This window comes from Typopeltis vanoorti, chromosome 21 (assembly GCF_054136105.1).
Source record: "Typopeltis vanoorti isolate ZY-2024b chromosome 21, IOZ_Tvanoo_1.0, whole genome shotgun sequence".
NCBI classification, from domain to species: Eukaryota; Metazoa; Arthropoda; class Arachnida; order Uropygi; family Thelyphonidae; genus Typopeltis; species Typopeltis vanoorti.
Genome location: NC_143569.1, coordinates 59,065,364 through 59,090,244, shown reverse-complemented (window position 1 = coordinate 59,090,244; position 24,881 = coordinate 59,065,364). Strand labels below are relative to the sequence as shown.

The window sequence follows — 24,881 nt, the reverse complement described above, 5'->3', positions numbered from 1 at the left end:
ATGCTAAAAATATGGATATGTCTACATCTGCCACCAACTCACTTTCATTAATCGCTTCCAGCACCATATCTCGAAGAACTCTAGGTATTTTCTAGTATCCTAAGGCTCATAGTTTCTAGGATCAATAAGGCGATAGGATTTGATGATGTCACCACTCGTCTTAAGGAAATGTTCCTGGCAATTGGCAGTAGCACTGGCATGATCGTTTAATAAATCTTACAACCGCACAGGTTCCAAGGGAGTGTAAAGAAGGTAAAATTGTTCCACTGCATAAAGGTGGTGATAGGGCTGTGGCTTCAAATTATAAGGCAAATTTGTATATCTGGAGTTGTGGTGAAGGTACGAGAGAGAGAGAGATTGTGAGAAGCAAGATACAGAATTGGGTTGAAAACAGCAGTATTCATGTTATCAACATGGATTTGTTAAGGGGGGGGGGATCATGCTTTACAAACTTATGTACTATAACAAAGTGACAAATACCTTGGACAGGGGAGATGCATATATAGTGGTATACTTAGATTTTGCAAAAGCTTTTGATAGGCTTCCACAGGACAAACTATTAAATAAATTGAAACAGATCGGATTGGATAACAACCTTCTGAGTTGGATCAATGACAGACTATCAGAAAGTTGTATATGGGGATGCGGTATCCTGTAAGAGGTAGGTCACTGGTGGTGTACCGCAGGGATCAGTATGGGGTTTTTCCTATTGTCATTGCTTTTGTTCTCATGAAGTTTAATCTCATGCATATATTTGGCATGAGATTAAACTCATTTATTCTTTTAAGCATTTTCTACAATCCATTTGAGCTGTGTTTCTCAAACTTCAGATATCTGCGGACCCCTTCTTAAATTTTCATTATTACCAAGTATCCCCTAATTAATTATTTAAAAAATTAATTAAAAATATTAAACAATTAATTATATATTTTATATTTTATTTGAATTTATATGTTCATGTAAACAAAAAATATGATTTATTTTTAATAGAACAAACTTTATAAAGATATTCTAGTAGTAAGACTTATACATTGGTTAGACATAACTGGTAATTAATTTAAGGAATTGACAACGCATATAAAGTAAATAAATTAAAGATAACTTTAATGAATCACTTCTATATTTCGGCAATGTCACATTGCCATCTTCGGGAACATAAAGATATGGTATGTGCACTAAGGAACTAACAAAGCAAATGAGGAAGAAAATAAGAACTAATTTTGTTCCTAAAGTCCTAATGGTGCCCTCTTGCGGGCTGATTTGGTAGTCTTGGCAGTTGGGCTGAAGTTCTCAAAATGAAAGTCTCCCAAATTTGGGGCAGTATCATGCACCCAAATTTGTTGAGGTTAGGAACGTTTTTTAGAGCTGCTAAAGATTCTTTGAATAGTCTTTCGTATTTAAACTTGCTGCGATGGATTATTTTTGTCTTCTTCCAACGAATTTTATGGTGGGTATCTAAGGCATGGTCTGCCAGTCCAGAGCGGCTGTACTGGTGAAACCGGATGTAGTCTTGGTGTTCTGAAATCCTGATATTTGTTGTTCTGCCTGTTTGGCCAAAGTAGGACAATTTGCAGCTGCAAGGGACCTGGTATACACCAGGTAGGTCTAGGGGAAGTGGTTGGTCTTTGGTAGAGCGGATAAGGGATGCCAACTTTTTATATGGTCTGTAACAGGAAGTAAGGTCATATTTTTTGAGGATATTAGTTATTTTTTCAGAGGTGCCCTGGATGTAGGGGATAGTGATAGACTTGGTGTAGTCTTTATTGTGGAGGGGGGGAGGGGAGTTGTGGTTTACTGGTTTGAGTATTTTTTGGATTTTTTTGGGGTTATAGCCATTGGCTAAGAAAGGGTTGTGGATGTGGTTTAGTTCAGTAGTAGGACCTTGTCATCTGAGCGGATTAATTTTGCCCTGTTATATAGTGTTTTTATAACCCCATATTGTTGTGAGGGGAGGGGATTGCTGGTGAATGTATCTGCCAGTGTGGGTGGGTTTTCTGTAAACAGAGAAAATCAAAGATCCATCAAGCTGGCGGGTGATTAAAGTGTCTAGGAAGGGGAGGGTGTTGTTTTCCTCTTTTTCTAAGGTGAACTGGACTCTGGGATATTGGCTGTTTAAGTGTGTTAGGAAGGAGTGGAGTGTATCTGAGCCATGTGGCCAAATAGCAAACACATCATCCACATAACGAAGCCAAATAGTGGGTTTTTGTGGAGCGGAGTTTAAGGCTTTCTCTTCAAATGTCTCCATAAAGAAATTGGCCAAGGGTGGGGAAAGTGGTGAACCCATGGCATGTTAGCCAATGGCTACAACCCCAAAAAAATCCAAAAAATACTAAAACCTGTAAACCACAACCCCCCTCCCCCCCTTCACAATAAAGACTACACCAAGTCTATCACTATCCCCTACATCCAGGGCACCTCTGAAAAAATAACTAATATCCTCAAAAAATATGACCTTACTTCCTGTTACAGACCATATAAAAAGTTGGCATCCCTTATCCGCTCTACCAAAGACCAACCACTTCCCCTAGACCTACCTGGTGTATACCAGGTCCCTTGCAGCTGCAAATTGTCCTACTTTGGCCAAACAGGCAGAACAACAAATATCAGGATTTCAGAACACCAAGACTACATCCGGTTTCACCAGTACAGCCGCTCTGGACTGGCAGACCATGCCTTAGATACCCACCATAAAATTCGTTGGAAGAAGACAAAAATAATCCATCGCAGCAAGTTTAAATACGAAAGACTATTCAAAGAATCTTCAGCAGCTCTAAAAAACGTTCCTAACTTCAACAAATTTGGGTGCATGAAACTGCCCCAAATTTGGGAGACTTTCATTTTGAGAACTTCAGCCCAACTGCCAAGACTATCAAATCAGCCCGCAAGAGGGCACCATTAGGACTTTAGGAACAAAATTAGTTCTTATTTTCTTCCTCATTTGCTTTGTTAGTTCCTTAGTGCACATACCATATCTTTATGTTCCCGAAGATGGCAATGTGACATTGCCGAAATATAGAAGTGATTCATTAAAGTTATCTTTAATTTATTTACTTTATATGCGTTGTCAATTCCGTAAATTAATTACCAGTTATTTATAAAGATATGTAAAGTTTTACTTACTTGAAATAATTTATCATCAATGAGAGGAGTGAAATTGCTTATGGTGAGATAAAATTTCAGCAAAATTTGGCTCTATAGTTGTTAATTTCAATCTCAGATGCAGTTCGACATCTATAATGTGATTCCTCTTCTTCGTCTTAATATCTACAAGGGCCGAAAATCCAACTTCGCAGATATGAACTTGGAAATAGAAAAATGAACCTTAGAGTTTTATCTGTTAATTCAGGAAATCCATTCTGTATTTGTAGCCAAAATGATGATAACGTATTCTCGCTGTATTTATTTTTTTTAGGAAACCATCAGAAGCTAGTTCTAAAAGTTGTTCTTCTTCTATTGACGATAGACCCTTTGGCATAAATTTGTTTTTATTGAAAGGGTATCTTATCCACTCAATATTAATGTCCAATTCAGGGAAATACTTTTCTAGATTCATTTGTAAGCTTTTTAAATGCTGCATGATAGTAATTTTCACATCATCATCAATTTGTTCATTTGAATTTGCGAGCAATTCATGAAGCGATGGAAACGCGTCAAATTCTCCATTACCAACCCGCTTTTGCCATAACTTCATTTTTGCCAATGTGACATTCACTTTATCTTGAACATGAAATGTAGAAATTTCCTTGCCTTGTAAAGATAAATTAAGACTATTTAATACAGAAAATATATCTGCCAGGTATGCTAATTGACTGAGCCATTTCCAATTATGTAAATGCTTTTTCAATTGAAACTTTTCATCAAGAAAAACTTGTAGTTCATTCTGAAGTTCAAATAAACGAGTAAGGACTTTTCCACGAGAAAGCCAACGAACATCGGTATGGAAAAGAAGTTGTGTATAGTTGCTTCCCATTTCTTTGCAAAGTTGAGAGAAAAGTCTGGCGTTTAGAGGACGGCCTTTAATATAATTTATGATTTTTACAGCGTCATCAACAACTTTTCTTAGGTCTGTAGACATCATATGTGTAGCCAAAGCCTCCCTGTGTATGCAGCAGTGTGTCAACTTTGCATTTGGTGCAACAGCTTGAATCCTTGAAACAAGCCCTTTTTTAGATCCGACCATGGATTTCGCTCTGTCCGTGCTTATTCCAACACAACTTTTCCAATCAAGCTTGTTTTGATGCATAAAGGTACTTATGCTGTTGAATATTTCTTCTCCTGTTGTATGTTCTGGCAAGGGTTGGCAATATAAAAGGTCGTCATGAATTTTTTGATTTTTTTCGTACCTAACGAACACCAGAAGATTTGCAAAATTTGTAATGTCGGTGGATTCATCTACCTGCAACACATAATAACAACTCTTGCGTATATCGGATAACAATGTTCGTTTTATATTTTCAGCCATTTCAGTGATTCTTCGATGAATGGTACTATTTGAAAGGCAAATCCGATCAAAAGATCTTTTTGCATTATCTCCAATCACAATTTCCGCTATTAATTTTGCTGCAGGCTTGACCAAAGTTTCACCAATTGTTTCAGCTGCACCACTTTTTGCTATTAATAGCAACACACGATATGAAGCTTCTGAAGCCTTCATGTTTTCACCTCCTGACACGATCGACACCACTTTTTGAGATTCTTTTAAATTTTTTAGTTTATTTTGAAAAAATTCGACAGGATTGTCCTTGCATTCATGATGTTTCGATTCAAAATGGCGATTTAAATTACATGGTTTCATGCTTTCATTTTTCACTGCAAATTACACATAATGGAATAGGTTCCTCTTCATTTCCTGTCCATGAAAATCCACATTTCAAGTAATTTATATCATACTTATGAAGTTTTCTCATCTTCTTCCTAGTTGGTTCTTTAGAGATGTCAGACGACACACACTTACCAATTTCACTTGATCCAGATACAATATCAACATTTTCTTGTTGCTGACAGCTACTTGTATCTACTATGTTCCTCTCTTTTGTACATTTTAAAAATCCAGTCTTTAACCAGTGATCCATACTTAAGAATTTGAAAGCTAAAAACAATTAAAGTATTTAACGAACAGTCCTTCAACAAATGGCTAGTGAAAGCAGAACTTGAAACAGACAGCAATGGTAGGCCAGTAGAGATAAAGCAGCTATGAAGACGTTCATATGATTAGTGCGGTATTAACAAAAGATCGCGCTACTAATTGACAAAGACAAGCCGACAGTTCAGTTGAAAAGCTAATTCTCTTCAACCGAGTTCCTTATATAATATTTGAAACACATTTACTATATATTTCTTAGTTTTAACACATTCACTCAAACAAAATCATATGTTTCCGGTGCACCATATGGTTTTGATTGTCTACTATACAGCATTTTATGTGGGAGGGGTCATGCGATTCATTAGTTCTGTTTTTATCCCAGTTGTCTCTAATTGCACTGTTTGTTGAGAAACATATTACACAGCCTGCAGATGTCTCTGTACCTTATTCGGTGATACAATAGGAACGTTTTACAATTTCAAACTTAAATTTTATTCCATGCGTTAATGATGCATAGCCGAAAATTGCCACGGACCCCCTGAAGACCTTTCGTGGACCCCCGGGGGGATCCGCGTACCACACTTTGAGAAGCACTGCATTAGAGCAACCTGCTATTATTGCTTAGTCATTTGCAAATTTAATAATTTTGTCTGCAACAATGTTAACAAGGATTGGGAAGAGCAGGCATCCTTGTCTTATATCACTCTCAGTTTTAGTTAGTTTTGACCAACCCCCTCTCTTGCACAGACACTATTGCTGTGTGATGTTTATACAGTTGCTAGATGAACTTTATTATTTGTTCATTAGTTCAATCTCTCTCAAACATGGGAAGAGTTTATGCTATGAGACCATGTCACATGCCTTTTTGTAGTCAATAAAGCATATATACAGATGTCACCCTTGTTCTATCCTATGGTCACTGAGATGTCTTAAGGCCAGAATTGCATCTCCCAGATTTCTCATTCTTTTCTGAAACCAAATAGGTTTTCTTCAAGATAAATTTCAGAATTTGATTCCAGTCAATCTTTTATTATTTTTAGGAGTATTTTTGATATATGACTTACTAAGCTTAGTATCCTGTATGGATACATTCTGTTGATTTAGTATTTTAGGGATGGGTGTAAAAAGTCATCCAGTCATATTGTACAATAGGTGTCCTCCCGCGATGAGTCTTTGAACTCCTTGGAGGTGTCACGAATAATAATGTTCCTTTTTCAAAAATATCAGAGCTGTTGGTAGACCTTGTCTTTTACCTGTTCACTTGCTTCCTTAATTAGTTTGATTGGTATTCTATCTATCTAAATCCAGGGATGATCCCTCTAGATCTCAAGGTCTCTCTAGCCGAAACATTTCCCCTTCATCTATCCTATAAAATCCACATAAGATTACTTGGCTTGTGAAGAACACATTAACAAGTAGAGATAAGGGAGTTGTAATTCCTCTTTATAAGGTCTTGATATGCCCACATCGGGATTATTGTGCACAAGTCTGGTTCCCTGGATTTCTTGGGGATGTGGAAGCAGTGAAAAGGATTCAGAGGGTAGTGAACAAGATGGTGGGTGGCTTGTGGAATGTCCCCTATGAGGAAAGATCGAAGGTGTGTGGATTGCAGTTGGTTGATTGGAGAAACAGAGGGGATATGGCAGAACCATTTAAGTAGCTTAAAGGGTTTAAAAGGATAGATGGAGGGAAAATGTTTCAATGCTTGGCTAGAGGGACCAGAACAAGGGGTCATCCCTGGAAGTTGAATAAAATTGTGGTAGTAGGAGGTGTGAGGACTAGATTTTTTGCTTGGAGAGTGGTGAATGAGTGGAATTAGTTGTCAGAGTCAGTTGTGAGTGCTTTGTCTGTTAATGGTTCAAGGAGAGGTATGATAGATTGTGTGGATAGATTGGGTCTCCTGCGATGAGTCTTCAAACTCCATGGAGGTGCCAGTATAATTATAATAATAATCTATGCCTTAGTTGTGAGTGCACTGTCGAATTCATCACGAGTAATTTGCATTGTATTATTTATGAGTTTGTTTTTCCTTTCTGGCAGTTGTAGGAGTGGTATTTTGTTTCTTTAAACAGTTCTTGTACATATTCTTGCCATCTTTTCTTCTTGATCTCAGGGTCTGCTATTGAGTTTCCTTGTTTGTTATATAGCACAAAAGTTTAATGGATTTTTTACAACACTCACAAAGAATTAAAATAGAATTTAATACTTCCTATATTTCGTCCTAGTCACTAGGACATCTACGGGGATTACAAAAACAATTAATGTAACATATACACAAATAACAAACAATACTAAGCCCAACCACGTGGGTGACACTAAAGTCCTATCTAGGTAGAGCGCCCTCTAAGGGCAGTAGTAGGTGGCCTGGAATGTAAGGTGGGAACTCTGGTGATGAGTGTTTCCCAAATCTTCGGAAGCTTAATGCAACCGTATTTATTGAGATCTGGTTGGTTTTTGAGAGCTGCTGCTGCTGCTTCTAAGAAACGTCTCTCTTTCTTGAATTTGCTGTGGTGGAGCATGGTGGTTTTCTTCCATGATACCCTGTGGGTGGTGTCCAAAACATGGTCAGCCAAGCCTGAATGGCCATAGTTGTGTTTGAAGATGTAAGACTTGTGTTCCTCTAGACGGATGGATGCTGATCTGCCTGTCTGTCCAAAGTATGCCAGCTTACGGGAACAGGGTACTTTGTAAACTCCAGGCAGAGAGAGAGAGGAGGGAGCTGATCTTTCGTAGAATGGATAAGGGTAGCAAGTTTGCGGTGGGGCTTATATGCTGTGTGTAGGTTGTACTGTTTTAGTATCTTGGCTATTTTTTCGGATGTGCCACAGATGTAGGGTATGGTGATGGCATTTTTAAAATCTTGTTGACGAGAAGGACGGGGAATGGGGGAGGAGTTGATTATTTTTTTGATACTGTGATCGCTGTAGCCATTGGAGAGGAAAGTGCTGTGTATGTGGTTAAGCTCAGTAGTGAGGGCGGTTCCACTGGAACAAAGATTGTGGGCTCTCTTGGTAAGAGTTTTAATAATGCCATATTGTTGAGAGGGGTGGTGGTGGGAGAGTTTGTGAATGTATCTGCCTGTGTGTGTGTGTGTGGGTTTTCTGTATACGGTGAAGGTAAGTGTATCATTAGGCAGGCGTGTGACTAAGGTGTCTAGGAAGGGTAAACAATTGTTCTTATCCTTTTCCATAGTGAACTGGATTCTTGGATGTAGACTATTGAGATGACTGAGGAAGGAGTCTAACGTGTCTGGGCCATGAGGCCAAATAGAGAACACATCATCTACATATCTTAGCCAGATAGAAGGTTTGAGTGGGGCTGAGTCTATGGCTCGTTTTTCGAAATCTTCCATATAGAAATTGGCAAGGGGAGGTGAGAGGGGGGAACCCATGGCAGTTCCCTCTATCTGCTTGTAGATTTTGTTGTTCCAGGAGAAATACCCAGAGTTAATGGCAAAGGAAAAGAGATCTAAGATGTCAGAGGGAAAAACGTTTTCTAAGAGGGATAAGGTGTCAATTAAGGGAATATTGGTAAACAAGGAGGAGATATCAAAGCTTACCAACATGTCTGTCTTATTCAAGGTTAAATTTTCTGTGAGGGCTTTAAAGTGGGTCGAGTTTTTTATATAGGAAGGGGACCTTCCAGTGAGGGGGATCAGAGAGTTGGCCAGCTGTTTAGATAGTCTATAGCAAGGTGCATTGGTGGCATCTACTATAGGCCTGAGTGGGGAATTGGGTTTGTGGATTTTTGGTAAACCGTATATTCGGGGGGGGGGGACGGGAGCGGAAAGGTTTAAGTTTTTTCGTGACGTCAGGGGGCCAGGAAGATACTTTTTTGAGTAAGATTTTTAGTTTCTTAACTTGTGTTTTTGTGGGGTCATGTTCTAGCAGGATGTAGGTAACGCGATCGTGGAGGATAATGTTCATTTTACGATTGTATTCACTGGTATTAAGGACGACTGTGGCATTACCCTTATCTGCTCTGGTGATGACGATACTTTTTTCTTTACGTAGTTTCAGGAGAGCCGTGCGTTGGGCATATGATAAATTACTTTTTGGCGGCAAAGAATGCACTTAAGCCTCTACACACGTAGCACAAAAGTGGTTTTACTTTTGTGTTTGTGTGTAATATTCTTTATCTTCCTATGGGTTAGCGTCTTCTTAGTTTCTCTATTTCTTCTATTTCCTTTGAGTTTTTTATATATCATTTGCCTTCTGCTGTGTTAACATTTTTCCATTTTACTTAGTATTTCAGAAGTGATTCATGGCTTTTTTTAGTTCTTGTGGTTTTATTCCTATGCATTCTACTGCTGTTGATCACACTGTCAACCATTGACAAATGATTGCCGATGTGATTAACAAACAGAGACGTTCTGGCATCACTAGTGCAGGAAAATATCTAGGACAGCAAACCATCCATGACGAGTTCTATAGTGCCAGTAACACCATGGTGAGCATAATACTGTACTAAAAAGAACTCCATTTACTGGGTTTCCATGGAAGAGCAGTGGCACACAAGCCGAACATCATAACAACAAACAGAGCGATTCGTCTGGCCTGGTGCAAAGCATGTGAACTGGACAACTGATTAGTGGAAAATGGTATTCTGGAGCGATGAATCAAGGTTCGCCCGTCTCCAGTCTGATGGCAGCCTGGTGAATGCTTGTTACCAGTATGTTGTTCCAATAGTAAAGTTTGGTGGTGGAGAAGTAAGAGCGTGGGGGTGCATTCAGCTGGTTTGGAGTGAGTCCACTGGTCGTTGTCTTCTATGGTTCCATAAAGGCAGCTCAGTACCTTGATATTCTGTATAATCAGGTGCTGTGGAGTTTTTATGGAATAGATCCATGTTACTATCAAGACGACAATGCCCCATGCCACAAAGCTACTACTGTTATGGAATGGTATGAAGAGATGGGTGTTAAATGACTGCCCTGGCCAAAGCAGAGTCCTGAGTTCAACCCCATCAAACACTGTGGGACAAACTGGAGCAGCAAATGAGATCCAGAGCAACACATCCTTGATCTGTCATTAAACTCAGTACTGCTTTGATGGAGGAATAGAGACAAATTACAGTTTGGTGGTGGAGAAGTAAGAGTGTGGGAGTGCATTCAGCTGGTTTGGAGTGAGTCCACTGGTCGTTGTCTTCTATGGTTCCATAAAGGCAGCTCAGTACCTTGATATTCTGTATAATCAGGTGCTGTGGAGTTTTTATGGAATAGATCCATGTTACTATCAAGACGACAATGCCCCATGCCACAAAGCTACTACTACTGTTATGGAATGGTATGAAGAGATGGGTGTTAAATGACTGCCCTGGCCAAAGCAGAGTCCTGAGTTCAACCCCATCAAGCACTGTGGAACAAACTGGAGCAGCAAATGAGATCCAGAGCAACACATCCTTGATCTGTCATTAAACTCAGTACTGCTTTGATGGAGGAATAGAGACAAATTACACCTGATGTCTGCAGCACAATGGTGAAAAGCTTGCCTCAAAGGGTGCAGGAGGTAATCAAAGCCCAAGGTGGACATACCCAATATTAGGGTTCACCTGCTGGTATCAATTGTAGATTGCTAAAGTGTCCGGACAATTATTGGTAGATAGTGTGTGTATGTCCTATATGTTAGGTCCCAAGACGTGTAACATGATAGTGCGATGTGTGGGCAAGTGGTTAGGTGGAAGAAAGGAATTTGTGGATGTGTTTTTTGAAGACCTGAAGGTGGAATCATTATGGGAAAGACTTCCAAAGAACAGAGGTGATCGAAAGTGAAGGATGAGAAGTTTGTTCAATGAGTTTAAAGCAGTGGTGGCTCTTCCATAAGGGACACATTGAATGCAGTTCTGAGACCCTTATGGACGAGCTGCCACTGGTTTGAAGTGTATATGGATGTTGGACCAGCAGCTGCTAGTGTGTTTATATATAAGTAGAGGAAAGTGGAGGAAATGGTAGCACTCAGTTCAGTGGAGCAGTGCCCATGGAAATACAGAAAAGGCATAATGCAGCAGTAGAGAGTCTGTGAAGGTAGGGTCCCCAATTAAGTGAATTCCTTGTTTCTGAATACAATTAAGTATTCTGGAGGAGATCTTAGGTACACAACTGGAAATAGGAGAACAGAATTCTAAAGCTGGGTGAATTGGAGCTTTATAAAGTGTCAGAAGTTCAGCAGGAGAGAAGTACTATTTAGAACAAAAAGGAATACCAAACGTTTTTGGAGTTTGTGGACCTGATGTGCTTATGCCAGGATAGATTAGATGTGAAATTTAATTCAAAAAGAGAAAACTGATCCTGGTAGGTGAGAAGAACATCGTCAAAAGTGAATTTTAATTTGAATGACAAAATGCAAGATAGCATTTCGGAAAATTCACCAAGTTGTCTTCACTCCACTTGAGAATAGCAAGGAGATCAGTGTTTAACGCACTTGCTAAAGATTACCTCAGCACTACGATGTTTAGAGAATGAAAAGGAGTGGACAGTACTGTTCACTGCAGAGCTATGAACAGGATTGGATGTCAGAGAGAGAAAAATCATCATTGATGTACAGGAAGAAGAGTATAGACATTAAGTGAAATTTACATCCTCCAATGGGGCTCAGATAACCTCGTCAACTTCGACACTAGTAAAACCCAGTTTTGTCTTATTTCTCACAAAAAAAACAAAAACATTTCCCCCCCAACATTGTTTTTGATAAGCACTCAAATTCCCAGACAAGATGAGATTTCTCTTCTCAGAATTACCCTGACATCAAGCCTCTCCTGGCATAAACACATCACAACCATTACAACCTCAGTTTCCAAAAAACTAGGTTTTCTCTTTCACTCAAGAGGCTACTTCACCTCTGAACAACTGTTAACATTATACAAATCATAAATCTGCCCAGCTATCGAATACCACTCTCACATTTGGAGTGAGGCTCCTAAAAGCTCCCTCAAAATGCTTGACTCAATACAGAGGAGAGCAATTAGACTGATTAATGACCCATCTCTCACTAACTCGCTCCCCACACTTTCACATAGACGCTTGATCTCTGCGACTTGTATATTCTATAAATATTTCTATGGGAAATGTTCATCTGAAACAGCATCAATAATTCCCCCACTCTGTACTAAGCCTATTGAAACACATACAGTTGCCGCCCAACATCCTTTCACAGTACACCTTGAAACACACAGAACAAGTTTTTTTCCTCTTCCTTCATCCCTGCTAACTGCGGTACTGTGGGATAGTCTTCCCCCTGATGTATTTCCCAAGGAGTACAACATACAGGCTTTTAAATCAAATGTAAACAAGTTTCTCCTTTCCCAACCCACTACCCATATACGGTACTAACGTACTATAGGTTGACCAGCCAACCTCTCATATATGGGTCCAACATTAAAAATAAAAAATAAAATAAAATAAAATTACCACCAGCATTAACTGAAAATCTGATGAAAGGAAACCATTCACTAAGCCTCACAATGCACAAATGGAAAGGCTGGTAAATCCATTCACAGAGAAAGAAGTAGGAATACCATAAGATGGTAAAAACACCACAATGCCAAACTCAAGATTAAATGCCTTGAAAATATCAAGGGCAACAGTACTATTACAGTATTCTGTACGTTCTTTAAGATTGTGTATCAGGAATTTGATTTATTCAGCATACATATATTCTGGGGGGGGGGGGTAGGATTCATACAAAATTAGTTTTTTCAGCTGACTTAATGACATACTGTGACATGTTTTTAAAGGAATGCCACTGGAGCCTTGATTTGTTTAATAATAGACTTGAAAAAAATGGATGGCTCAAAAACAAAGGAAGCAGAGCAAAATAGTATAGCTACAGAAAGGTGCAGCAGATAACAGATCTCGAGAAACACACAACTAGACTGTGTTACCAGAATGGTGGTCAATAATGGAAAAGGTCACCAATTTCTCTCTAGCAGTTTCATGCACAGGATTCAAGATTCTGTGACTGAACAGGACTGCAATGGTATTAAAGGAAGATCATATTTTAGTATTTTATTATTATTATTATAATACAGCAAATATATGTTACAGATGGATAGACAATAGGTGAAGATGCATATATGATATTTTCTGAATTGCAAAGACAAATAAATAAATTGATACACAGGTTGGATTATAAACTAGAGAGCCAGAAAGACAGCCAGATTGGCTGTCTGATAGGTATCAGCAAGTGTCTATAGTATTGAAATCAAAGAAGGAAGTAACTAGTGTGTGGGGGGGTAAATTTGTTCAACTTATGCAGATGATCTAGCTTTGGTGATCAGCGACAAGTCTATCAAAAGAACTGAAGAAATATTGGAAAATGATCTGTCGGCTTTATGGCAGTTCTATAAAAAATGGAGATTAACACCAAATTCTGGTAAAACCGAATGTTCTTGCTTTCACCTGAACAATAGTCTTGTAAATCAAAAACCAGATATATATGCTGATAGAACATTAATTTCGCTTAATGATCTTCTTCTACGCGTTATTCCCGCTTCCTATGCAGGGTCCGCGTGTTACTTAGATGCGACTTCTTGTTAGTACTACTCCCAACCGACCTGTCGCCTGGTCTGCCGCTGGGGGGCAGACCAGGCGACGGGTCGGTTGGGGTCTGGACTCTAACCAGGCGAGGGAAACATTCATTTCGCTTAATCCGACACCTAAATATCTAGGAATAACTCTGGATAGAACTCTGACATATAAACAGCATATGATTAATATCGCTACTAAAGTTCGCATCAGAAATAACATAGCTAAGAAGCTTTGTGGTACTATATGAGGGTCAAGTGCCACAACTCTGCGGGGCACTGCAATGGGTCTAGTTTTACAGTGCAGCAGAGTATGGTGCTCCTGTCTGGCTCAATAGTTACCATGCCCATAAACTAGATACTCAACTTAACTCCACTCTGCTTTTAATAACAGGTTGCATTAGGAGTACACCCTTACAATGGCTCCCCACTTTGAGCCATATTGCTTCTCGGGAACTGCGACAACAGGAAGCCTTGCTCCATGAATATAAAAGAATTTTAAATAACCAAAATCTCCCAATACATGAATTTATTCCAGATGCTTTATCCAATAGACTAAAATCCAGAAGACCTGCCATAAAAACTGCCCATAATCTTCTTAGCCAGAATGACAGTATGGTAAGTGGGATGTACTGTGGTCACTTGAAGTTCGCAATCATATAAACATCTTCCAAAAACCATCTGGATTTGACCTGCCCAGGAATATATGGACGACGGTTAACAGGATTCAAACAGGCTATGGTGTATGTGGAGACTTACTTTCAAAGTGGGGTAAGATACCAAATCCCCACTGTCCCTGTGGAGCTGAGACCCAAACCATTTACCATATAGCACAGGAATGCGAGCTGACAGCATATCCAGGTGACTTTAAGGATATCTTTGACCTATCCCCAGAGGCGATCAACTCGATCAAAAACCTAATCTTCTGTCTGATGCTTGTCATAAATTTCATATTTGTATTTGCCTGAATGTAGACTTTTTTTTTTTAAATCATATATGTGTATCTTATCTATACTCATGTGTATTATATCTTATTGTCTCTCAACCATGTGTACAAGCCATATGATAAATAAATAAATATGGAAATATTATTATTATTATTACATGACACCTCCAGGGAATCCAAAGACTCATCAAGGGAGGGCTTACTCTCCAACTACATGAACCGCAACTACACCAACATCTGCCACCGACCACCACCACTAGTATTTTCACTGCCAATCACAAACATCCATGCCCGCGGCAGGATTCGAACCCGCAGTCTTTTGGCTGGAGAGCAGATTCGTTAATCACTCGGCCAACCAGGCTGGCATTACTAATTACTATATGACACCTCCAGCGAGTCCAATAACTCATTGAGGAAGGGCACTTACTCTGCAACTCTTACCTCCACTACTCAATTCACCAACCAACTATAACATACCACAACTACAATCATTATCTACCAACGCTATCTACTGTCCACCACCACTAGTACTTTCACAGGCAATCGCAAACATGTGATTCGAATCATGCCCATGGGCATGATTCGAATTGCGGGATCCAAGTGGTTAGGGGATCGAATCCCATAACCACTCAGTCAACTAGGCTGGCAATTTATTTAAAGGAAATTTAAAAAACTGCTTTAAAAGAAAAATACTAGTGCATACTCCCAGTCTGGAATAAATGAAAATAATGTGGTGAAAAAAATCCATTCTGGGAATAACACATAAGAATAAGAATGGATAAAGAAAGAAAAGTAACAAATATAGAAACAATGAGAGATAATAAATGGTTGAATGGGATGTGGGGAAATGAGAATGTCTGATAAAGGTGGACAAAGAATGGACACCTAGAACCAGATAATGAAGACCGGTAAAGCGACAGCAGGATTAGACAGCAGTAATTCATACTGCTGGTTAACCAGGCAAAGGCAGTTAATCAAAATGTTACATGACTAGGTTCACTCCATTCAATCCTGATCAAAATGGTCCCAAGCAATTTAAACCCTTTCCTTTTTTGGGGAATGATGTATAATCAAACTACTCATTTCAAAACTGCTGAAATATAGTAAGTGTGACTGATGCACTGCCTAATCTGACTGCTACAACCATTTCCTGATCAAATGCACTTAGGTGACTGAGCCTTAAGGATTTGTGCATGTTCAAAATAATCTTCAATTAACAATTAGTACAGGCTTTAACAGTCTTATTATTTTTCTTTTATTTGAGTAGTGAATGAAACACAGTACATTATAAAATTTCAATCAACAGTTACTGCAACAGTTGACTACCAGAAGAGGTGAACAGATATAGACCAAATGGAAAGAGAGAGAGAGAGGAAGACCAGTGGCAAGATGGAAAAACCACTGAAGCCAAGACAGGCAAATACCTAATCCTTCAAAAGAAGGAGAAGAATTAATAGTTGATAAATATATTACATTGTATACTGAAGTTCAGAGGGCATATTGATAGGGGTCCAAGGTAGCTCATAAGATTACTTGGTTATTGGTTAAATACTAAGAACACACTAACAAGGAGATGAAGAAGTTATCGTTCCTCTTCATAATGCCTTGACACATCCACATGTGTATTATACAGTGCTCAAGTCTGGTCACTTGGATTTCTTGGAAATGAAGAAGTGAGGGAGAAGATCTAGAGGCAAATGACAAATACGATGAGTGGTCTGTGGAATACTCCCAATGATGATAGATTGATGGTTGCAAAAATTGGTTGACAGGAAAAAAAAAAAGAGGGGATATGAATTTACTTACTAAAAGGGTTTTATAGAATTAATCCACAGGAAATATTTCGGCACTTGGCTAGAGGCGGTAGAACAAGAGGTGTCAACCCTGAGAATTAAGTAAGAGTGTGATTAACAAGAATGCCAGGACTAGACTTTTCGTTGGAGAGTGCTTTGTCTGTCATTAAGTTCAAGGAGGGGTATGATAGTTACTGTTTGGACTCTATACGGAGTAACTATACAGTATAGCTGTATAGTTACTCTATACAGTCTATGATGGGTCAGGTTCTGACTCAATGGTCAGAACCGTATAATAATGACAGAATGGTCAGACCTGTAGAATAATAGCATAACAATAATAATAATAATATATACAATAAATTTTACATGCACAATAATAATAATAAAAATCTTAATTTCACTCATGTTATCAAAACTTAATATATAAACTATTAGCATTCTTTAAAGCTATATAGGATTAATTCTGATAGAAAGTTGGCCAACTTACCATTGATTCCGAAGATTGGTATTCCTCTAATAATACAACATACTGCAATGTACCATTTCTTTACTTCTTCCAGATTTTCTTCAAATGAATCGTGTTTTCGCATTTCTAAAGTCAATACCTGACGTTCTCGGAAATGATGCGTATTCAACAAGTTACTCTTCGTTTTAAGAGGATACGAATAAATAGTAAGAAATGCAGATTTATCATTTCCTGGATCAGGATTACTGCCACTAGATCTCATTACATGACACCCAATAATATCTGAATTAGAAATATATTCATGTTTATATTTTTCTGCTGTTCCGCTTTTTGTGTGTATATATTTCTCTGTGACTCGTGCCAAGCAATAAGAATTTGTCCGCTGATAAGCAGGAAACAATCGAAATATATCTTCTAAAATCACTGGTTTCTCTCCTAAATCTGTAACTGACATTTTTCATGAGGGTTATAAATGTTTAGAGAAAAGAAAACAGATATAAAAAATTTCAACTTTTAATTTCACCTCTACTAACCATCAAAATTTCCTTTTCGATCTTAACAAATACAAAATCAACCGCATTAAAAATAATACAGTTACTGCGGCGAAAATAACATTTCAGTAACAGATAACGAAAAAGACAGATTAAAATATCACAATTTTAAAAGGAATGGATATAAGTTAAAAACCTAAAACAAAACATGATCGCTTATGCTTCTTCTCATAACATCGCATCCACGTTAAATACATGAGTACAGACGTACTCAAAACATCTGCTGATGTTAACCTTGAGCATACAGTAGATCTGACGTAAGAGGATAGGTGAAAATATTGATAACATAAAAAATCATGTAAACAAACGACAAGGTAATTTTTCCCCTCTGAAAAGATCGAAGAAATTTCTAAAAAGCTATGGCATATGAGTTGCAAAATAAAAAATTGAAACTAATACTTTTCTGCCAAGCGAAGAAAGTTCATGAAGAGAAATTTTATTGAAAAAAAAAATGATAATAAATAAAATAAAAAAATACAGAGAAAGAAATCTGCGTACCCTGGCATGCTGTCAATTGAAACAATTCTAATAAACTAATTTTATTTAGAATCACTTAATAAACCATTGGTTCATTCACGGCACATTGCAGAAATAAGAAAAAACAAACTGCCTTTATAAAAAAAAAAAAAAAAAAAAAAATTAGTTAACTCCTTTTATTCCCGTTCATTAACAGAGGCAAATTCCTCTTTCAATATTTCCATCGTAAAGTTTTGTGTGTGTGTGTGTGTGTGTGTGTGTGTGTGGAGACTAGGTTTCCTCTACTTATTCTTTTGTTCTTTCTCTTTCTTTCTCTGCAATTTTCTGTGCTTCTAGATCTATAAGATTTTTGTTTGAGAACTTAAATAAACTGCTAGCGTGGCTGGCCGAGTGGCTAGCGTATCCACTCTTCAGCCAAAGGGGTTGTGGGTCCGAATCCCGCCGTGGGCATGAATGTTTGTGATTGTCTATGGAAATAATAGTGATGGTGGTGGTTAGCAGTAGATGGCATTGGTGTACTTTTGTCAGTTAGTGGATTGAGTGGTGGAGACAGAGCTGTAGAGCAGGTGCTCTCCATCAATGAGTTTTTGGACTCCCTGGAGATGTCAAATAATAATAATAAAAACTCTTCTTCCATAGGCTCCGTCCAACAAGCGCTCCACATCTTCTCTTTTACGTCCAACTTCCAACTCTTTAGCTAGCAGCACTATCTTGTCTCCACTCCCTTGTACGGCTTTGTCTTTGTTCGAATCCTGCTCAACATATATATTCCTTCAATATATTCCTTTTATTATTTTGGTAACCTCCATGGAGTCAACAGACTCATCGTGGAAATTTATTTTCTCCCAAACGCCTTTTATACACTACTGTCACCTCACTCATGATTCATATACGAGATATTATATTCCTCCAAACGTCTCTGAGAGTGCCATAATGAGGGCGTGTCGAAAGTAGGTTTTGGGCCCAAAACAAAACAAAACAAAAATAAATAAATAAATAAATAAATAAATAGATATAAAAGTCAGTTATTTTATATATTTTATATTGTATTTTTAAATTTTGGCAATATCCCACTTTAGACACACAAATTCTGCAAACACAGCAACTCATTTTGATGGGGTTAATAGTAAGTATTTAATATATTGCATTTAGTAAAATTTAACTTGTTACATTTAAATTTTTCAAAATTTTTGTTATTTTGGGATTTGGGGGGGGCGCAAAATTGATACTTGCCACAGGCCTTCATACCCTCGTTACTATACTGGTCTCTGAGGTTTTTTAATAGCAGTAGCAGCAATAGCCTGAGAAAAAGTATTTCTTAAATAATATATTTCGAAGACTGAAATTGTACCCAGGTGTACGGAAGTGAGGTGGTATTTGGTGAACATGTTAACGAGATGCCGCTCGAAAGTACACTCCTAACCAAAGGGATATTAGAGCTTGACCCATATCAACTAGAAACTTTTATTCTCCAAATTCCCTTTGGAGAATAAAATGGGACGTGGATTAAACGATCCTGTATAAGGTAATTCTAATAAAGAATGCCTCAGACTGATATATATGTATATGTATATATATGTATATATATATATATATATATATATATATATATATATATATATATATATATATATATATATATATATATATATATATATATATATATATATATATATATATCATTAGCGGTCCTTCACATAAGTCGATACATTTCTATAAGATCTATAAATTTCTAGAAGTAGATGTACAGTTTTGTGTTAACTGTAACTGTAATATCAAAATGTAATAAATTATAAGCAAAGCACAAGTAATCATTTCCCCCACTTTATTATTATTAAAAAGCAACTGTCCTTTTTTTCTGACCTTTTTTCCACACTTCATCGTGCAGTCTTTCGAAATCGATATCCTACGGAATAGGTTGATTACTCCTTATTCCCGGAGTGGCTTATAGTTGTAGATCCTTGTATGTGTGTTCACAGGGAAGGATTGCCGGTTCTGAGGGACGAAAAAAACCCAAGTTTCCGGGTAAAACACCTTCTATTCCGCTATGTAGCCGTCTAATTCACCTTTAGTCGAAATAGACCAGATAAAGGTTCCACACGTTAAGGACGGGAATCAAACCCAGGTCTTTCCAACCAAAGGGCTTCGTCTATACCGACTGAGCTACGGAGGCTCTATAGCAACTGTCACTAACAGTAAATTCTTTAACATTGTCATGCAGTTTAAAATAATAATAAAAAATCTCGCATCCTGTGTCGCTCAGTGGAAGTGACGTTTAAATTCCATGGAGACAGACCGACCGAGGAAAAACGTAGGTTCGACTCTAATCACTGGGTAAAGGAATTTTTTCACCGGTTCCCAAGTTAGTCGATCTCTTGCATGGGCAAGCGTGTTTTTTCTCCAGAATACTAGAATTTTTCTTCCTGTAAACTCAAGAAAATCGAAGTAGAATCCACACTCTTTCAGACAGTGAATATAATGATAGGATTAGGGATCATGAGATGGCAATAAGTCACTTCACTAGTTTATAATTAGTAGCCACTTGTAACCAATTGACTTGTAGCTAATCAGAGATATCTCGCGAAAATTATAAATTTTGACCAGATGAGTGTCTACAAGTGAAAGCTGAAAATCCCCTTAAGTTTCCAAAAGTAAAATAGGGCTAAAATGGCTTTGCCTACAATAGGGGAATAAAAGGCGTTTGCTGATTTTTACCCCCCCCCTAAAGGAAGCTGCAGAGCCCCTTTATCCCATACTTTTGAAAATCGGTGAACAGCCAGTCTCTCCCCTTAAGCTATCGCTGATAGCTGAGCTCATGACTATTGGTGATTTTCAAAGCTTTGGGGAAAGAGTACAGCAAACGACTTCCTTCATCTTGTGAATTTAAATCCTAACTTGTATATTACTCTGTGAAAGAATGTGAGCCCTAGGGTATGTTTTTTTTTTTCTATTTTCCTGAGTTTGTTAAGTTGAAACTGAGAGGTTTGAATGGAAAATCCTCACAACTAACTCGGGAACTGCTAAAAAAAAGTCTTCTAGTTAGTGAATAGAATCAAACTAACAACAGTCTCTTTAATGGGTTTAATGAAACCACAAATGTTGCTGGCTGCACGTGCTCTTGTCATACTGGAAGCTTTTCTCAATTTCTACTCAATTATAGAGAATGATTTTTTTTTACAGTCACATTATGATATGATAATTTCTTGTGACATACAAAAGAAAAGAATGGTTCATGTAGCTCAAAAAGAAATAAACTGTAGATGTGTCTCTCTGGAAAAAAAAATACATTGCTTACTATAAATTAAACGCTATAAATCAATATAACTATAAATCCATGGAAACTGAGCAAGAGTGTAGTTAGTAAGGGTTTTAGAACTAGGTTTTTTACTTGCAGAGTGGTGAACGAGTAGAATAAGCTGCCAGAGTCTGGTGTTGGTGCCATGACTGTGAATTAGCTCAAAGCAAAGCACGATAGATACTGTGCAAATGTTGAATAGCTTTTGACTTGATCTTTAGAGCCTCCTTCAATGAGTCTAAGGACTCCTTGGAGTTTCCCGTAATAATAATAATAAAATAATAATAATAATAATAAAAATGGTGTAAGTTCTTTATTCGAGTTTTGCTGGACTGGGAATTATCTGAGAGAAAACAAACAGTGTTTGCTTGCATCAGAGATCAGCGGATGCTGATCTAGCATTATGTTAACAAAAATGTTAACCAGGCAGCTACATGGAAATCCAATAATTAAGCAATGGAACAACATTTCCTTTTATAAACTTAAATGAAATTAATGTTATTTGATATCAAGATGGATATATGACAAGCCATTTATGTTTGACATGTACATAAATCACTACAAGTGTCACTGTTGTGACACTTGTGATGTCACATAAAAAATATTACTGGACCTAATCAATTATTCAATATCAACATCTACAACCAGGTAGAGCCAGAAACAAAAACAAGGTTCTTCCAGTCGTTCGATACTTATCATGTCATCCTGATTGGGGATTTTAACTACGTTCCGGATTCGACCTTGGACAAAAACAGAGGTAAATCAAAATACTTGAACTACAGACACCTAGAAATTCACTTCCGAAATGCTCAGCTTACATATTTCTGGAGAGCTCACAACCTGTATTGTCGGGATTAAACGTGGACAAGGCAAGGAATCGGAACAAGGCTAGACTGCTTATATCTGTCACTATCCCTTGTCTCCAGAGTCAAGACAAGGAAAACTGTCTGTGCTCACCATTCAATAGAAAATGTAGAATATGATCCGGGCAGCTGAAAGTTATCACCAACTTTCCCTCCCTATTATAGGACAAACTTCACCAGTTATGCTCCACCTGGGATAATGCTGGATAGAACTGGGACAGGGGGGGCAGAAATGTGCCCACCTGTCCCAGTCCCAGCCTCGATCGTCATGTCCCACATATCCCAGTTCCAGCATAAAAACCCCCCATCGTAGAAAATATGATTAAATACCTTTCTTCGTAGATCTCTACAAGAAAAGAAGCTGGTTCGTTGCCAGCCATCACCAGCTTTCCATGTGAAAACATCATACATGACATCAATCTCGACATCGATATGGTAAAACAAAAACAAGTGGACGAAAGTAACTTTAAAATCAGGCTCCATCAGGACTCGGAAGAGAGGAAATCGGAGGAATTCTACGGCAGGCACTACGTCAATTTCCGACAGAAGCGACCCATTACTAACATCCATGAAGGTGGGTGTATAAATACTCCAACACCTGTCATCTTGAACGCCTTCTGAGGATACTATGCTCGAGTCTATCAAGATAGTAACATCAGCCTTCGTGAAATGTTGAACCAAGAAAGCACCTGGACGGGATTGACAAGGCAAGACAATGCATCCTGAAGCCTGATCTTCCCCTTCTCATGGAACTCTTTAACATCTTTGACACAGGAAAACGTGCGTGCGACTGCGCGGAATGACATATCACCTTCATCCCCAAAGCGAAGGGAGATCTCACTTACATTAAAAACTGAAGACCTATTAACTGACGAAGACGGTCCTCAATATTCTCCCTTTTTTCTGAACAACGGACTGAAAATGGGTATGAGGTACATCATCGATACACCGGGAACATCGTACACCTTGGTGTATGATGTTTCCGGTCGATTGACAGAGTTTAATCTCATCCTTGTAGAGAATTGTTATCTCTGCTCAACATCAAAAGTACTCAATGACATTGCTGTCATTCAATTTGAACTATGTCCGTCATTCCCTTCTGTATATCATACTTCAGAACGTCAGAGTCAGCAGTTAACTTCTTACCATCATCTAAAGAGACTACAACAACGGTGCTACCTGCTACCTTATCAAAGGACACTTACTGGACCAAATGAACATCCAGAAAGAAGTCATCCACCTGCAGTTCACTCTGCCATTTGCTAACAGACAGAAGTTTCTGATATTCATTATAAACGAGTTCAAATGTCACATATGGATGGTGATAATTTTTTTTCTATTGACCCGAATCCTTCTAACTTAATCCAACCTTATTGGATCATCCTCTACACGTTCTATAGTTTTTTTCAGAAAGTTCTAGAGATAGGCTCTGGGTGAAAGCAGATTTACAATACAGTGGGGGTACATCTCCTATCCTGTGTACTAACACATCAAATTCTGTTTGCTTTAACATATCTATCAGCAGTAGTATTTCCACTCTTGGTATGCTTTATGGTCTTTGGTTCTTTCCTTAGCGTCTTTTTGCCAACTTTATTACCACGCTCTTCCACGGAGGTGACTCAGCGGAAGAAACTAGGCAGTGCAGGCCAACTGCCAGGTGATTTACCCTGAAGGAAATGGACCGCCTGCCACCGATTACCTTCGTGGATCCTTCCATCTGAGACAGACCATTGACTGTGGTGAGGAACATTACTATCTCATAGCACTCACCTAGTAAGATGCATAATGTGAGCTGTGGTGTATTTTTTTCTATTTCCTGCCTCTTCCACACCCTCCTACCCAGTCTTCTCATACCATTTTCCCCCCACCACCTGACCTCAACTTTACTGTTATTTCCTTACCTTTCACTTTCATCTGGAACGCACCGACCCCTTTTTTATTCCAGTGGATCTGATGGGTTCCCTTTGCACTTTCACTGTTCCTTTTTTTTTTTTTTTTTGATGATCGCTTGCTCGGCTTGTTGTTTTTAACTGCTACTGCTAACGCATTGCATATTTAAATAAAATTTATTTTTTTTACTAACTTTTCTAGCGCTTTAAGGAGGGAATTTGCTCGCAGCTAACGTATTTAATTACGTGTTTATAGCGTGGTTACCTATTTCACAAACTGCTGGATTTTTTTAAGTCGTTAGACTTAAAACTCTTTTCTTTTACTTTCACGCAGTGTATAGAAAATGATTAAAATTTTACCAATCACTCTTAGGACAAGAACTTTAGGTATTAAAGCACCAGGGTGGGATTATTCCAGTATCGTTACAAAGACAATCAAACAGATATTAGAGGTGGTCAAAATCTCCTCCTTCATCTCGTATGGAGGAGGTAAATACTCGAGAAAAGTAAAAGATAAAGCTACGAGTGATAAAATTTTAGAAGGGTTCTGCATTCAGAAGAATAAAATCAGACCAGTTATAATGGGAATCCTGGTGCATAACATCAAAATGGAAAGGTTCCCTTTGGGGTACCAAGAAGCCGGCTAAGAGATACTCGTACAAGCGTTTGATAAATTGGTAAAGCATCTAACATCAAATTAGTGTTTCGCCCGAACATCCGAGCTGGTATTTCAGATAAATAGTTTTCACTATGGACATAAAAATTCCGTTCCCAAAATCTGTGACCATTGGAACATCGAGAATTATGAACTACTCCTGGACACAAAGAAAGTGTCTGCGCTAGGTCTCGACGAACGGAACATCTGGGCTGTGATTACCCGCGAGCAAGTGCCTCAACTGCTAGAGCGTAGTACACACAGCAACTAATGTGAAAAATCCTGCAAAAAATACGAATCTGTCTAGCATCAAATTACCACTTGCCCTTTACGGACGTTTTCA

At 38.2% G+C, this 24,881-nt stretch overlaps 1 protein-coding gene across 2 annotated transcripts in view; it reads right to left on the bottom strand.

Annotated features, from left to right (window-relative positions):
• LOC150094886 (sphingosine kinase 1-like) overlaps positions 1 to 17,578 on the bottom strand; it is a 169,348-nt gene extending 151,770 nt beyond the window's left edge. For both annotated transcript variants that reach the window (XM_090411223.1, XM_090411224.1), the window contains exon 1: positions 16,830 to 17,578. In XM_090411223.1, coding sequence (XP_090267349.1) covers positions 16,830 to 17,262 — 433 coding nt within the window. In that variant the 5' untranslated portion in view covers positions 17,263 to 17,578. The remainder of the gene's footprint in view (positions 1 to 16,829) is intronic.
• Between the last annotated feature and the right edge of the window lie 7,303 nt (positions 17,579 to 24,881).